This window comes from Mustela putorius, unplaced genomic scaffold (assembly GCF_011764305.1).
Source record: "Mustela putorius furo isolate JIRA1106 unplaced genomic scaffold, ASM1176430v1.1 tig00000835_pilon_pilon_pilon, whole genome shotgun sequence".
In the NCBI taxonomy this organism is placed as follows: domain Eukaryota; kingdom Metazoa; phylum Chordata; class Mammalia; order Carnivora; family Mustelidae; genus Mustela; species Mustela putorius.
Genome location: NW_025421492.1, coordinates 8623705 through 8639807, shown reverse-complemented (window position 1 = coordinate 8639807; position 16103 = coordinate 8623705). Strand labels below are relative to the sequence as shown.

The window sequence follows — 16103 nt, the reverse complement described above, 5'->3', positions numbered from 1 at the left end:
GTACTTGGTACCTGTCATACGAGGCCGCTGGCTACACCAAATGGAAAATCATTTCTCTGCGGGAGGAGAAGAGGGTCCCCAAATCACGGAGATCCACGTCCCCGCAGCTTTGTGGGTGGAGCAGGGGTGTCCGGCCGTGGCCATCTGCACATGGAGGTGTGAGAAGGGGGCGGGGCCTGGCTGTCCCCGAGGGGCTACCGTCCACGCAGGCTGGGCCGGGAGACGGCGGGGGCCGTGGCTTTGTTGGCCTCAGCAGGTGTTTTCAGGGCAGACCTGGTCCCGCTCCTTCCTCAGGGCTCAGAGCTGCTGCGGCCTCCCAGGGGCGCCGGCTCCCAGGAAAACAGGGAGACCCCGTGACACTGGGGCACGAGCGCCCACCGCAGGCTTCACTGGTAAACTTCACGCCCAGGAGCGATTCTCTAGTGGTGGAGTCTGGGCCTCAGCCCCCCTCTCCCGGAGACGGGGCAGCGTGGGCAGGAATCGAGCTTCCAGGAACCCGACGACCAAAGTCAGGGCTCAAGCCCTTTGGAGACAAGCCACAGACTGGAAGATGGACTCCCTCCAGACAAGTGTCCGTGGAGAGGGGCGCTCTCGGTGAGCGCGGCCCACGGGCTGTGGGGACAGTCCCTTTGGAGGGAAGGGCCGCAGGCTGCTCTCTCCTCCTACATGTGACTGAAGCGCCCTCTAGAACGGGTCCCTACCAGCATGTCCCCCTCCTTTTGGGAAGCATGAGGCACGGCCCTGACGACTGTGCCTGGAACCGTGCTCAGCTGCATGAGGAGACGCCCGGCTCTGTGACGCGCTGGTCACAGAAGCGAGGGTCCGGCGACAGACAGCAGCTGGCGGCAGGTCACACGGCGCAGAAAACAGCGGCTGCCCTCGTGGGCAGGTCAGGACGCCGAGCACTAGGTCAGCAGAGCGCTCATTTCCCGGGACACTGGCCACCTTTGCCCGGGCCGCCCCACCACGTCCCTCGCGGGCGTGAAGTCAGACGGCGCCAGTGCTCTGGCCGCACCCCGGACGGCGCGGATGCCCGAGGCCCATACCCCAGCAGTTGGGCATCGCGCTCTTAATGTTTTCGGCACGAAGAACCGTAGCGAGGGTGGGCTTCGCACACGTAACTGCGAGCTAGGTTGGCGACCCAGCGCCAGCGTCTGCCTCAGCGAGGCCTCGTGTTAGGGCCGAGCACGGGAAAGCCGTCCTCCCAAAGGACGACACACCGTTCCTGAAGCCCCAGGACGCGCTCCGAGCAGTGGACCCAAGAGCAGCCGGGAGGGCTCAGACGGGAGCCCCTGCGCGTCCCCAGAGCCAGAGGGGCAGCGGCCGCAGACCCGTGCCGTTCACACGTCGTGGTCAGGCTTGGCCACGAGACGGCGTGAAGTCCTGAGAGACGCCGACGTGTGCGCGAATCGCGAGTGGACAAGCCCCAGCAGCGGCCGCCGGCCCGACGGGTCCCCCCATGGAAGCACCGGGACACAGAAGTGCACACACAGTGCCTGACGGCGGTGGCGGGGGGCTGGCGGGGGGCACTGCTCGGTGGGGCAGGCCTTCCTTCGGGGCGGGGAGAGCACTAGGAACCGGACAGAGGTGCCGTCACACGATGCTCAACGTGCCACAGTGCCACTGAACCGTCCACTGTAAAATGCTTACTTGCATCTTCTGTGAATTTTTTAAATTCCACACGGGCCTTCTCTCCAACACGGCAGCCTCTACACCCCAACGCAGGACACGGTTCTAGGGTGTGCAGAGGCCTCCTCGGGATGTCGCTGGTGCCCCGCACAGGGTGGCTGCAGGATCCACAGAAGCCGAAGTCGCCACGGGGTCCGTCCCTGAGGCCAGAGCGGGGGCCCCGGCGCTCAGGTCCGGGGACCCCATGACACAGAGAGACCGACATGCTTGGATTCTCAGGCCTGGCTGCTGCGGGCCGCAAGGAGACACTGGACGCTTCCTGGGCTTTTTCCACGCCGCACGGTCTCCGACGTGGGAAGGGCCGGAACCCCAGCAGCGGGGGGAGAACAAGTGAGCCAAGGTCTGCCACACGGCCCCGGGCTCGGCTGCTCCCACAGCACACAGTTCTGGGGGCATGCTGCGCGATCCCGGTCGCTGAGAGAGGCGAGGGGAGGGCTGGCAAGGGGCTCCGAGGCGCCAGAAGCCCGGCCAGCTCGGGTTAGGCTGACCTTGACCCCGGCTCCCCAGGAGACCTTCTGGTCTCCGTGCACCCACGCCTTGCTGGAGGTGAGCCTGATTACACGAGATCCACCTAAAAGAAATGAAGCCGCGTAAACGGCGTCTGCAGAAACTGTCCCTTATTGCGCAGATTTGTGTTTTGTTTCTGGAATGTAAACGTCTTCGCTGAGAATGGGGGGGAGGTTTAGAAAAACTCGCTTTGAAATTAATAGCTTGCCGGGCATTCTGAGGGAGTCAAGCCCAGCTCCGGTGGCCCCGTGAGACTGGGGTGGACAGACTCCTGATTCCCTGTGCATCCGGCAGGCTCTGGGGTTCCCCGCAGGCCCCTCTCTTCTCCACGGCCCCCGCCCACCCCGCGGCCCGCACTCCCCTCGGAGGCCCCTTGGCCGTGGCGGCTCTGCCTCCCACGGGGTCGGGCACATGGTAGCCACACACGCTGGGTGATGAGGTTCCCCTAGAACTTTGCCTCAATCTTAGCAAAAGAAAGAGGAAATCTTCCATTTTATAAAGTCCTAAGAGCAAAATACTATTTCTGACAATTCAACAGTAACTGCTGGAGAAGTTCTGGGTTTCATCTGGTTTTATCAACACCGAACACTGTTTCCCCGCGTGAGCCTGCAGCGGCTCTGGGCAGAGACAGGGGCCGAGCGGCTTCAGGGAACCAGCGCGAGGCACAGACACCCTCCGTGCCCTTCTGAGCAAAGTGCTGGAGCGCCCGGGCACGCGGCCGCACGTCCCCTCCCGTGGCGGCTTCTCCGTGCATGTCTAGGGGGATGACCCACCCGCCACAGGGGAGGTCCTGGGGACGCCAGTGCCGCTCTAGGACTCGGCCCTCCACACAGACAGCAGGAGCACAAGGACCCACAGCAGAAAATCACTTAGAACGCGGCAGAATGTTCCGCACAGGTAACAAGTCACCGGCAGACTAAGGTTGTCCAGCAAAAAATATTGCTTTATTGGGTCTATCTCCTAACTAAAGGACAGCGGACACAAACACAAACAGTTCCCTCCCACACAAAGCCCACTGAGAAGAGGGTCATGCGAGTCCTAGGACGCTGAGGGCAGGCCGAGGTCCGGGCAACAGGCGGGCCGTGGCCGGGGCACAGCCACGTGTCGGCGTTCTCATGGCGGTGTGCGAGGGTACAGATACGGCTTTCGGGCTTGTGTCCTTCCCGGGAGTCCAACAAAAACGGCGCGTGGTCGTACAGGAGGACGCTGCACAGATCCAATCCAGCCTCACGTCGAGCTGCGGGGTCAGGACCCACGCCGCCCGCCTGCGGGTGCAGCTCAGGTGTGTTCCATGGGGGGGCCTGGACTCCTAAGGCACAAATTTCAGGTGAACCATGTTTAATGAACCGTGCTTTTTTGGTTACACAAGACGACGGGTCCCGGCGAGGAGTCACGTGATACAGGCTGCTGCCGGAACAGATGCGGGAGAAGCAGCGGCGTCGACGCAGACCTGTGTGTTCACAGCGGCTAGTCGGGAACACGCGGCAGGTGCTGCCCAGGAACCCATTTCTGGTGACTGTTCCCTTAGACGAAGCGCGGTCGGAAGGCTTCTGTGAAGGGAACCTCACAGCGGAACGAACACGCTCCAGTCCCCCGGACGCTCGGCACAGTCACCTTCCCCTGCCGTTCGGGCACATCTGCGCACCGAGAACGCGCCTCTCCCGGCTTTCTGACGAGCTCGGCCCGCCGCACCCCGCAGGACAGCGCAGACCCGGCGGACGGCAGATGGGCCCCGGGGATGAAGCCGGAGAACCGGGTTTTGTCTTAGATGCATCTTCCAGAACGGACACGGGGTATGGGCAAGGCGGCAGCCCCTGTGGGGCGAGGGCCACACGTCGCCCCTGCCGTCACTCTGCATTTGTGCGTAAATGCGTGCCCCCGTCCGTGCACACACGCAAATGCCAGGTCGGTCCTGGGCGCACACGCCTCCTTCGTCCTGCAGCGTGTCCTGTGCTCGCATCTTACCTGCACCACGTTCAAAGCCAGATTGAAAACAAAACCCCAGCATGCTGCACTCAACAATCCAATAGTTCGGTAACACCGGAGGGAGCAGGGCACGCGAAAGAGGACGGCGGGCGAGATCCCGCAACGCACGGATTTAGTTCTGGAAACGCGCTGAACAAGGCTGCAGCCCAAGGGGAGCAGAGAAAGCTCGGAAGCGGGGCTGGGTCTCCTCGCAGTGTCTCACTGGCCAGGGTTCTCCCAGCCCACACAGAAGAGAGAGCCGCACGGCCACGTGTCTTTACAGCTTCGCTCCTACACACGCTCTCCTGGCGGCAGACCCACGCTCTGCCCCGGGGCACTGGGTCCAGTTAATAAGGCACTTCCAGCACTGAAGCCCAGGGCAGGGACACCCGGGACCCACAACAGGTGCACTGGTGGCCCCACCCCCTTTGGTCCGTCTTCCCGGGCACAGAACTACTTGGAGCGCGTGAGGCAAATCTTGGGTTAGCGGGAGCTGGGCTGGCGCCGGGTGTGCATTGGGTGTCCCCAGAGGTCCTGGTGTGGGAGCGGGACCGTCGGCGGCTGGGCGGGCTCCAAGCGGCTTGCGCGTGAGCTCCGTGTGGCCGGCTATGATCGGATGTTGGTGCTGGAGAGATCGTTCCGTATTATTTCATTTACTGCAAGAAAACACAAGAGAGTGACCGTTAGGGAAACATCGCTCTGCCCAGAACTGTTTGTAAGAACCAGAAATCCCATCAGCCATGCCTTTAGCATGCGAGGAGGAGCTTCGCCCCGAGGGCGGGGACTCCTTCCCACACCCCACCGTGGGCCCAGGGTGTCCTGAGCCGGCAGCACGTGGCTGCCTGGGGCCCCTGCTCTGTGGCTGCGGGGCTGGTGGCGGCCAAGTTGGCGACACGCTGACGCCTGGATCGCGGGCTCCAGGAAAAGGCTCCCGGTGCTGGTCGGGGGCCGTGAGCATGTCTTCCCCCGACAGGTGTGTCCACGGGCCGAGCCAGCAGGGGTAGCGGAGGCACGGCCCGGAGGCCCAGGCCCAGGAGAGCCTATCTCTTTGGTCTCGCCGTGGGACAGACCCCGTCCGAGAGGCGGACCCAGCACGAGGCAGCCCGGCCTCCCTTTGTTCACGGCTCTTCCTTCATTCCTGCGTCCCCCCGCGTCCACGGTCCGCATGCGGCTTTTGGCAGCAGGAGAGGAAATGAGCGAAGCTGGCACGGCCGCCGTAAGCTGCACAACATCCCCCTCCCCACCCCTGGGTCGGCCCCCAGATAGGGCACGCGTCCCCACGGCCCACTTTCCCAGCAGAACTGGGAGGTGGGGGACACGTGCTCACGTCACGGAACTGCCCGGGCTTCCCTTTGCCGCTCAGATAAACTCCCTGTGTCTCTGCAGAGGCCCCGGCACGTCCCGGGGCAGCTTCCTGCAGTGACCGGCTGGCACACCTGTCGTCACCCGCACGACCCCCCTCCCCGAATGCCCTTTCAACACCCCCTGCTATTGTGAAGAATAACAATAATAAAACGTGGCCGGGAACTGTGTCACCGCTGCTGATAACGGAGTCTGCTGGCACCAGCTTCACAGGCAGGAGCCCGGCGGCAGAGCCCCAGGCCCGCCCCCGGAGCCCAGCCCGGTGGAGGGGCGGTGAGTCAGCGCGCAAACAGCAGGAGCGCACAGTGGGCTGGGGCGGGCACCAGGCCAGCCGGCCTGCGGAGGACACATCTGCCGGGGACACAGATGGGAGGCACGACCCCTGGTCACGCAGCCACACCTGCTCTGAGGATTCCACTGACGCACCAGCGGAGACAGGGGAGGGGCCGGGTCGCCGGCCAGCTCGGGGTCCTCTCCCAGCGACCGCTTACGGGGCAACAGTGAGGCCCGGCGCGCAGACCTGCTCTCAGGACGACACCCGTCCCCGCAGGGTCCCGTGGGCAGCTCGTCAGCAGCGGGCCCTTTTTCTGTGACATTCTGACAGCCCGCTGGAGACCCCGACCAGTGCCAGGCCACAGCCCACGGGAAGGCAGGGCATGGCAGGACCCCTCCTGGGGACCACGCAGCTCACGTGTCCGCTGACCACGCGGTGTGCCCTGCCACCCGACCTGGAGTACACCCTTGGCCTTGGGTGCCACGCTCTGCAGGTCCCCGGGCATGGTGGGAGGGGGCAGGCCTGGGCCCACGCTCCTTCCCACATCAGTGTGTGCCCTCCAATTTGCACTCTGCAGAGCCGCTGTATCAAAGAACACGATGACAAGGACAAAGAACAAATCTGAGCATCCCTAGGACGCTGCCTCCCCAAGGAGAGGCTTCCCGGCAGAGTGCGCTGGACATTCTTACGACCACACGTGGCAGGGACAGGGGCCACCCCACAGAGCACACTGCTGTGGCTGGCGTGGCATGTGGCCCCTTCAAGGTGCTTCACGGTGACCCTTCTCATCTCCTCCTGAGCCCTCGCCGGGCCACGGGCACGGCAGGTCTTCCTAACATCAATCAGATTCAGCAGGAGGTCCGAGGGCACACATGGCCATGGGGGCCCTGGCCCAGCAGTGGGGGGCTGGGGTAGGTGGCCCAGTCGCCACTGGCACCCCCGGGTCCAGGCTGCAACACTCAGCCGTGACACCAAGGGACGAGGCCTCCGGCGCCGTGGAGCGTGGACAGGTCGCCACTGAGGGATGGGGCCTCCCAAGGGCATAGACCAACACCGGTCGCCACGCTTCTTCCACCAGCAAGGACAGGGGTTCTCAGACCAGAAATGCCATCCAGCAGGGGCAGACACTGGGTGGTGAGGAAATTCTCACGGGTGCTAACGTCAGGGAAAGGGGGCCTGAGGGCACTAATGACGGGAATAAGGGGGGGCTGAGAGGTGACAATGGTGCCGAATCAGGGAGGCTTAAGCAAGCAGCCCAAACTCTCTAGTTTCTCAGGGTTACAGAGACCACGGGACAAATAACACATGTTTGACAAGATAAAAGGGGAAGAAGGCTCAGAAGTGGGCTTCCCCTCCCTGCCCACTGGGCCACCTGAGCCTGGCAGGGGGAGCCCGTGGTGGGTGGGAACGGGGAAAACACTGAGCCATCTGGGGCCCTCCTGGGTGCTGGCACCTGACGGGCTCTCTGTGACCCCAGCCTGGCAATCAGGAGCAGCTCGGGACAGCGGGCGGCACTCCTGCTCCGTCCCTGGGATCTGCCGGTTCCTGAGGAACCACCAGGCCAGCCTGCCTCCCGACAAAGGTCAGCTGGACAGGGCAGGTCATCGGATGGCCCTGTGGTCCAGGCCTGGCACCACGATGGAGGGTCAGGACAGGTCAGACATCTTGGGAGCACAGTCAAGGATCACACACATGCGCGAACCCCATCAGACCTGCCCTAGGTCCCCTAGGACTGTGCAGAGTAGCTGACAGAAGGGGCGGGTGGCCAGCGGGACGCACACAGCAGACACACCCGACTGCACACAGGACCGAGGACAGGACGGCCACAGAGCCACGCTCTCCGGACAGACACAGCCCGCACCGCGGCCCTGCGGGGAGAGCCACGAGGGTTTCCGTCCCCAGACCGACGGTGAGCAGAGTGCGCCCATCGGGGCCCCCCGCCCCGGCCTCACACACCCCTTCCATGAGGTCACAGTTCCAGGGCCCTGTGAGAGCGTGGCCACCCCCGGGGGACTGTGCTGGTTATTTCGGGGGTGGCCTTCTCTGGGACGGTTTCCCACAGTGTCTTCTCTCCACTGATACTTTCCATCTTCTTATTCAGCTTTTCCACCGACACTCAGGGTTTTTCTCAGTCGAGTATTTTGAACTGCAGGTGACATGTGACCCTCGGAGCTCGTCAGAGACCTGAAAGAGGAACCTTTCCTCTCCTGAGAGTCAGATGTCCCTGCGACAGGATGTGGTGAGCTGTTACACCACAATTAAATTGAATGAGAAAGGTTTTTTCCCTTGTATTTAAGTTTTCTCTAAAATGCTCCCAAGGTGGAAACTACTGGTTTTTTCCTAAATCTTATGTGGCAGTTTGCGTTGGTCTTCACGCGGGATCCGCACGCCGGACGCAGACACTGGTACACCACCTTGTTGCGCGTAGCTGGGCCGGACTGAAGAGAAAGCTAGTCTTTTACGACATTTAAAAACTCAAACGTCAGGACAGGCACAGCCCTGGCCGGCGCTCACGGCATCTGCGGACACGCACTGCACTGTTCCGACCACGCAAATGGCTCACGGCTATTTATAAAGAAGCAAATTAACTAGTCTGGTGGAGGGTCCTTTTTAAAGCAAAATTTTGGTACTTTTACATAATGAGTTCCTTTTTCATCATCATTTTGAAAAAAATTGAGCTTAAAACTCCATGTCGGGGGCGCCTGGGGGGCTCAGTTGTTGGGTGTCTGCCTCCGGCTCGGGTCAGGACCCCAGGGTCCTGGGATCAAGCCCCGCGTCAGCCTGCTTCTCCCCGCTCCCACTCCCCTGCTGTGTTCCCGCTCCCCTGGTCTCCCCCTTGCTGTCAAATAAATAAATAAAATCTTTTGAAAAAACAAAACTAAACTTCCTGTCATAGCGAAGCGCCTCACTTCAATGTCCGGCTTCACTCACGGGCTCTTGCCGGACTCTCCTGAGACCGTGGGACTCCGGGGGTGGGAAGGGCCCAGATCTCCTTTTTAGACATTTTGCTTTTAAGCCAAGTTTCCCCATGTTTCTGAACTCTTGGTTCCCGAAAGCGGCTAAGGTTCTCAAATCAAAATTTCAGGAATGAGCCGCTTCCCGTGGTGGCCCAGCATGTTCACGGCCCCCGTGGGTCCTAAGCAGGGGCCCAGGGCCTGTCGCCAGCAGTCCCACGAGGGAGGGAAGGCGGACTTCACGTTACGGGTCTTGTAAACAGACGGTCCACGGGAGGGCCGGGGAGGGAGACACGGGCTCTGGGGCTCACGGGGCAGGGGAGCGCTCCACCAGGCCAGGGCCGGCACCGGCACCCACGGGTGCCCCTCCTCCCACCCCGCCCCTGCACTCTGTCCCTCTGTGTCCGGCCCTGGGCTGGCCTGCGCGCTCAGCACACAAAACCTGGTGTCCGGGGCAGAGCCTGCAGGTCCCCTGCCGGGGCACGCGCGTCTTAAAGCCAACACCCGCCCCACATCCGCCTGCACCCCCGAACACGGCGTTCTCTTCTGCTCAAGCTAAAACAATGATGTTTTTAGTCATTTCTCCTGGACTAGCTATTGCCTTAAACGTGCGTGTCTTTCCACACAGAGGAGACACAAGTGAGCAGGGGACACACAGGGTCTGTCCGGCCACCTGCGGTCCAGGGACGCTCCTCTGCGCATGACGAGGGGGTCTGGCCGTCCCTGTCCCACGCAGGGCCGACGGCCAGGCCAGAGGAGACCCGCGGACACGCGGCATCAGAACCTTCAACAGTCCCCGTAGCGCGGCCCGGCCGTCCCAAGGGCCGCACACACGTGAGGGCTCTGAGAGGGCACCCAGTCCGCGTGACGCACAGACGCCCGTGGCTCAGAATCCGCGTTTCGGAGCTGACACCGAGGGCACCCGGGCCACCTGCCGGGAGTTCTCGGCCTCGGAGGCCACCTGCTCGTGGCCGTTGTGACCATGAGGGCATGGGGCCTCTTCGCGGTGCCCCGACGTCGTCCGGCATCCTCCTTCCGACTCCGAGGGGAGAAGCGACAGCGTGTACGTGCCACGGGACGCTGAATGACGGGACGGGAGGAACGTGACCCTGCACCACTGGGATAGGAAGGACGCCGGACACGAGGGGTGTCTCTGAGGACGTCGCACGGTCGGCGTGAACACACATGCAGGCTCTGGGAGGAGAAGATCCTAGTCCTCAGACGGGTCTGGCCTCAAGTGGACCCATCGGAAACGACCCTCCTGATGATCCCGCGACCTCTGACCTGCCCAAACCTCCGTTCTCCCAGTTCACACCACGTCACCTAAACGATCGGTAGGGTCCATGAACAACAGGAGGCCCGTGACCGCCCTCTGTGAAACGGCAGCAGCCGTGCGCAGCCCGGACCTGTGCTGTCGGGGGGCGGGCGCGGCTGGGGGGCCGGAGCGCGGAGACCTGGGTCCTGCCCTCACCCCGTCCCGCACCCGGCTGCAGCCGGAGGGTGTCCGTCGTGCGAGTGACGGCCCGGCACCATCCCTTTCTGCTCCCCGAGCCGCGGCGTCTTCCGTCATCTCAAAGGGAGAAACACACCCTCCTGCCCGGAGCTCTGGGTGCCGAGCGTTACGGTGGCGGGAAGCTCACAGCGGCCTTCCCGGCCACCTGGGAGCTGGACACCGTTACTGTTCCTCATTTGAAGACAGGCCCGGAGAAGGCAGGAGACGGGTCTGTCACAGAGCGCCGTCGGCGCAGCTGGCCTCCCCCAGGACACAGTGGCCCCGGGTGCCGCCCAGGGCACAGCCACGGGAAGAAGGGCCTGGGGCCAGGCAGGGGTCTCTGTCTCTGTCCTTTGGCGGGAACCTGCCAGAGTCGTGGAGCCCACATGCGGGCTTTGGGGAGGGGCAGGCTCTGGAAGCTTCTACGTGGCTGTCCACACCGATGCCGACCTCTGTTCTTAGGAGCCAGGTCTTGGCCTGGGAGTGAGGAATCTAGCCCAGCAATGTTACCCCAGCCACACTGCGTCGCCCTTGCTAAAGAAGTTCATTAGGGCGGGTCAGGACCCTACTTTGCTAATAGCACATGTGCCGATTGTTTTAAAAAACGTAGTGACCGCTGCAGGTGCGTGTCAGCCGGCCACACAGCCCAGTTCCGAAGCGCCGCCTCCTTTCGACAGGTCGGCTCTCGCGAGGGGACCCCGGCCTGCGGACTGAGGAAGATCAACAACAACCGCTCCGTTCCTTGGCTCACCGCCGGCTGCACAGGGCCGCTGTCAGCCTTTCACTTCCGTTTGTTTGCTCGTTTGTGGGTCTTTTTACCTTTCATAAAAATTTAGATTCACTTAGTTTCTGACAGTGTCCAAGGGCCCGTCGGTTGCGAAAAACACGCAGGGCCCATCACGACTGGTCACCACGTCACGTCTCCACGAAGAGAACCACTTTCCAGAAGCCGCCTTTGTCCTTGAAACAAAAGCAACGTGGGCGACAAAGAGGCCGGAATGATCCGCCGGGACTGCGTTCCCGGGGGGATTCCTGCAGCCACATCCGCGCCGCGTCCTGCCCGTGGGCCCCTCAGCGCTTATGGTCACACAAAGGACCGCGTGAAAAGATGTACAGAAAAGTCATGTGCTTACTCGGTGTTCCTCTGAGGGAAAGACCCATGTTCCTCACACAGAACAAACCATCAGAAACCTTTTTATTTTTAAGGGAAAGCCAAAATAGCCGCGTGAAGAGCAGAACAAACAGGAAGACCAGTCTTTCCCATTCCTACAACTAAAAGATAATTTTAAAAAAGTATTTGCTAACTTTCCCAGAAAACACACCTTTAGCTAAACTTAGCGTCGTGACCCGAGAGTGTAATCACTCTGGCAGACGTCGTCGAACCAGAAATACCGCGGCCGGGTCGCATCTGTCGTGCTCACGCCTTGCAACGGGCAGGGATCCGGGCCCGGGAGGGACGCCGCTCACAGGGGTGCGAGCTGTGGGCTTCCCGCGGCGCACAGTTCCCGCCGACCCGGGTGCGGTGCGCGGGGCCCCGAGCTGGAGCACGAGCTCCCACTTGGTGCCCCTGGAGCAGGTGCGGCTCTGGGCAGCGACGCCCGGGCTGTGGGCACCGGGGGAAACGGAGGCGGTCTCCCGGGGGTTTATTTTTTGGAAGAGGCAAGCGTCTCACGAAGTCTGCTGTCCACACGCCCCCGTTCGTGGGCCGGCGCTGTGTCCACGGCCCGGCAGGGACAGCGTGCTGGGCGTCGACGTGGCCCCGCATGGCCCCCCGGCGACAGCAGGCCTGTCGCGACCACAGCAACTCTGAAAATGCTGCGACATCGCCGAAGCCCCTGCTTTACTTTTCTGACTTTTTCAAAGACACTCTGTGAGGTGGCGGGAAATGAGGCTGGCTCTCAAGTCCCATTAAGAAGCGAGTTCTGCGCTACCTCGGGTGTCCGGGACCCATTTCAGCCTTCACTTATTTTTACCTTTTTAATCACAATAAGCCACTGCCACGGGGCCTGCTATTTTTGGAAAGAGGGGACGGGACGGTGGAGTCTGAATGACAACAAGTCATGGTTTAAATAAAACATGACCCTCCCTAGTGCGCGTGGGGCTGTCAGTGCCGGGCACTGCTGTCACACGGCACTGTCAGCCGTTAGAACAGAACAATTTTCCTGCCTGCGGTGCCTGCTTCCTTATTTAGTCCGAATCCTCCAAATAATGCAAAATGTGGAAACTCCAGCCTCCACGGGGACCGGCCAGCCACGTGACGGGGCTCCGCGGGCCACCCTGCTCCTGCCGCACTGTGGCCGGCCTGGGCTCCCGCAGCACCTGGCCCATTTTTTCATCTACCCGAACTCATCCCACAGCTGCCAAAACACCAGCAAGTATTTTTCCAGAGTTTTCCTTGTGCTGCTAAAAAATACATTCCCCCCAAATGAAGACATTTCTATTCACACAGAATTAACAGAATTGAAAAAATAAAAGATGAAAAAATGCCCCTTATTAAAAAGTAACAATGTCACGTGGACAGAGGGAGGGACAGGGTGAGTGGCCGTGCAGGCCAGCCAGGCCGCGGCCTCCAGTCACTCTGCCCAGGGACACAAGTCGGGGCCTCGACGTAAGAGGGGCTAACAACGCGGGTCCTTCCCTTCCACGGGCAGCGGAGGACACAGCCACGCTCCTGGGCCAGCGGCGGGAAGGGCCACGATCTGTCAGCTCAGCCGGCCACGTGCCCACGACCCTGGTTTGCCCAGAAGCAGCTGCTCATTATGGAGGCCAAGGAGAGGCTCGGGCTGCCCGTTCTTGGCTTCAGGGGAAGTGAACCCTTCTGATGGGTTCAGTCTGAAGTAAACCCTCACCTTACCAGAGAACCACCAGCAATTTTCTCAGCTGTGACTGTCACACTGAGATCACGAAAGAAAGTAGCCGCTTAACAAGGCGTCTGTACCGAGGGACAGTGGGACCCAGCTGCGCGGTCCAGGACCTGGCCCCTCGCCACCTCAGCAACAACCAGCACGCGGGCGGCCGAGGGAACGGCGCCCCGTCTCACCCGCCCTGACTGTGGACCTTGGCGAAAGCACGTGGGAACCGCCTGTACTGTTACTATGCTCTCGTGGGCGTCTGACTTTGCCGTCATTAAAAACCGACACCGCCTTCAGAGAGAAGCTGGAGCCCAGGAGACGCTGGTGACGGCCGGTCAGCCTCGGCCTCTGGCCTGCATTCTGGCAGCTGCTTGGAGGCCAAGCCCATGCCACGGCGAGGCCAGGACCACCCCCTGCTGTCCAGCTGTGCACCTGTGCCCAGAGCCCGGCCGGGATGCTGCCGCCCAGGACACCCACGCCCCACTCCTGGCTCTGCCGGCCACTTCAGAAAAGGCCAGAGGGTACCTCGCCCGTGCACACAGGAGCCCTGTGAGCCACTACTCTTTACCACAGTCTCTGTCCCCAGGAGATGGAGCCCACCTTGAAGGTAGAAATTGCACCCACGAGTACGGAGAAAACTGGCCGACAGCAGAAGCTGCTTCTTTATTCTGGAAAGATCTGAACGGAAAGATGACAGCAGGCAAGTGACTCCCAGAAACTCCCAGTTCAGGGAGCGGCAGGGTGGAGGAGGGGCAGAGCCACAGAGCGCCGGCCGGGGCAGCGGGCCTCCTGGTTTCGAGGAATGGAAAAGCACCCAAGATTGAATTTTTGTATCGATTATCCAATTATTAATCTTTACAGAAGCTATTGCAGCGCCGCACGTAATGAGTAATTCATCACAGAACAGGAGATGCCACAGAGACCGCACTCCCTACAGAAGGCCGTTAAGTTTCCTATAATTGCCTATTGCTGGAGCCTGCGTTGGTCCTAATCAAATCAGCAGGGTTGGCATGCACGCGCTCTAATTGACTTTATGTCATAAGCACACACCCCTGGCGATCACCAGAATGGGCGGCCTGGCCGGATCACCACGGTCCCAAAGACCGCGTCCCCGCCCGAGGTGGAGCAGCCATTTCCAACGGTACCTGAAGGGACAGGTGCGAGCGGTCCCCTGAGCGCGAGACGGGAGCACGTGGTCGGACGTGTGACCACGGTGGGGGGTGGTGCGGGCAGGGCTGCCGTCTGGGGCAGAGCCGAGCGCTCCCACCGGCAGACGGAGCCCACGCCTGCCCAGGGCCCCGTCCCCCGGAGCCTGCCCACCGAGCGAGGTGGCATTTCCCACAAGGAGCGGAGACTTGCCGGCAGGGACCCAGGACGGATCGCCGTTGAAACTCAGCTCCTGTCCTCCTCCAAGCAGTCCTCCCTGAAACACGGCCTGGGCCCTCAGACTCCGGGCGTGGGTGCTGTCCTTCACGGGGCAGCCGGCCGCTGCCCGCTGGGAGCACGGCCCTGTCGGCTCGAGCGTCACTCACTCTCACGCCATGGGCTGCTCCACCGGCTCTGCCCGCTGCCCTCGGGGCTTTCCAGCGGCCAGAGAATGGACACCTGCGTGGGTCCCGGGGGCCCTGTGATGCCAGGACACAGCGAGGAGTCTGCAAATACTGACTGCTACGGCCTCTCCTGAGAGCCCATCGACCCTCTGTGGGGGTTTCCAAGGACTGAGCACGGGGAGGACAGAACCGAGGCTGTGGCTCAGGCCACGGTCACGTCGGTGCCACACGGGCGGGGCGGCCTCCTGCTCGTGGGCTTTCTCCCGCTCCGCGGGCCCCGGGCCATCCGTGTGGAAAACCTCACATCAACTCTCGGCTCCACTAACTCTGAAGAAGACTTAAAATGTGTCCTCCCGGGGTGCCAGGGCAGCTGCGTCTCCTGAGCGCCAACTCTTGGTTTCGGCTCCAGCCGTGATCTCGGGGTCGTGGGACGGAGCCCACATTGGCTCCATGGTCAGCGGAGAGCGGACAGTCTCTCCCTCCGACCCTCCCCCGACCCGCCTGCGTGCTTTTTCCTCAAATATATTCACAAATACGAATAAAGACGATGTCCTCACCAGAAGCCGTACGTGGGGAACGAGCAGCTTACACGCATTTGTTCACGACAGGTGGCGACTCACACCGGACAGGGCTGCAGACTTCCCGGTGAAGCCGCGTCCGACTTTGCCGAGCTCCTCCGTGCACGGAGGTGAGGCTGCGGCCGTGCCCCCAGCACAGAGTGCTCCCGACCGCCCCCCACGACGGGAACGGGGGTCCCCAAGCACCATCCAGGGCTGTGCCCGAGGCCAGCCCGGCACCACAAGGCCAGGCCGCAGGCCATCCCCACAAGCTGCCGGAGGCCCGGAGACGCCTCGGGCATGTGGCACAATGAGACGACTCATCGAAAAGCTGAGCTTGGGGGCCCTGGTCAAAGGGACCCGAGATGCTTGAAGAACCCAAGAGTGTAAAGACGCTCCCGGTGCCCAGGGCCGCCATCGGCAGGGATGAGCGGATGTTTCCAAACCCACAGCCCGGCTCCACGCGGCCGGGGACACTGAGGGCCTGGGAAGAAGCCACCCAGAGGTCGTGCCCTTTCAAGCTCTGCTCACCTTCCCGTCATTGAATGAACGTTCTGGGCAACCCTGCTGAGTGAGGCTCCCACCCCAGGGCCCGGCTCCTCCCAGGGCAGAGGGGCTCTTCCCGGAGCTAGGAGCCACCGCCGTGCCCGGCCCCCCCAGGGCTCCCCAACAGCAGGCTGGGACAGCTGCTTACGGTGGGCGCCAGAGCCCCCCAACCCCGCTGCCCACCTGGCCTCGAAAACACAGAAACAGGAAGCAGAGCAGAGGAGGAAGTGGCAGCCAGGGAAGGGCCGGGTCTGGTAGAAGCCCAGGTCAGAGCTCATCCCTAGGGAGCCCAGCACAGCTCCGGAGAAACGCCCGTCAAAGTCATCCATCACCCAGTTTCCCGGCCCCGCGGCCC

The 16103-nt window shown here is 62.2% G+C and overlaps 1 protein-coding gene across 5 annotated transcripts in view; it reads right to left on the bottom strand.

Annotated features, from left to right (window-relative positions):
• Nucleotides 1-3121: 3121 nt before the first annotated feature.
• The window catches only part of NFATC1 (nuclear factor of activated T cells 1), a 95061-nt gene continuing 82079 nt past the window's right edge, over nucleotides 3122-16103 (bottom strand). For all 5 annotated transcript variants that reach the window (XM_045085262.1, XM_045085264.1, XM_045085265.1 and 2 more), the window contains one exon: nucleotides 3122-4817. In XM_045085262.1, the coding sequence (XP_044941197.1) occupies nucleotides 4768-4817 (50 nt within the window). In that variant the 3' untranslated portion in view covers nucleotides 3122-4767. The remainder of the gene's footprint in view (nucleotides 4818-16103) is intronic.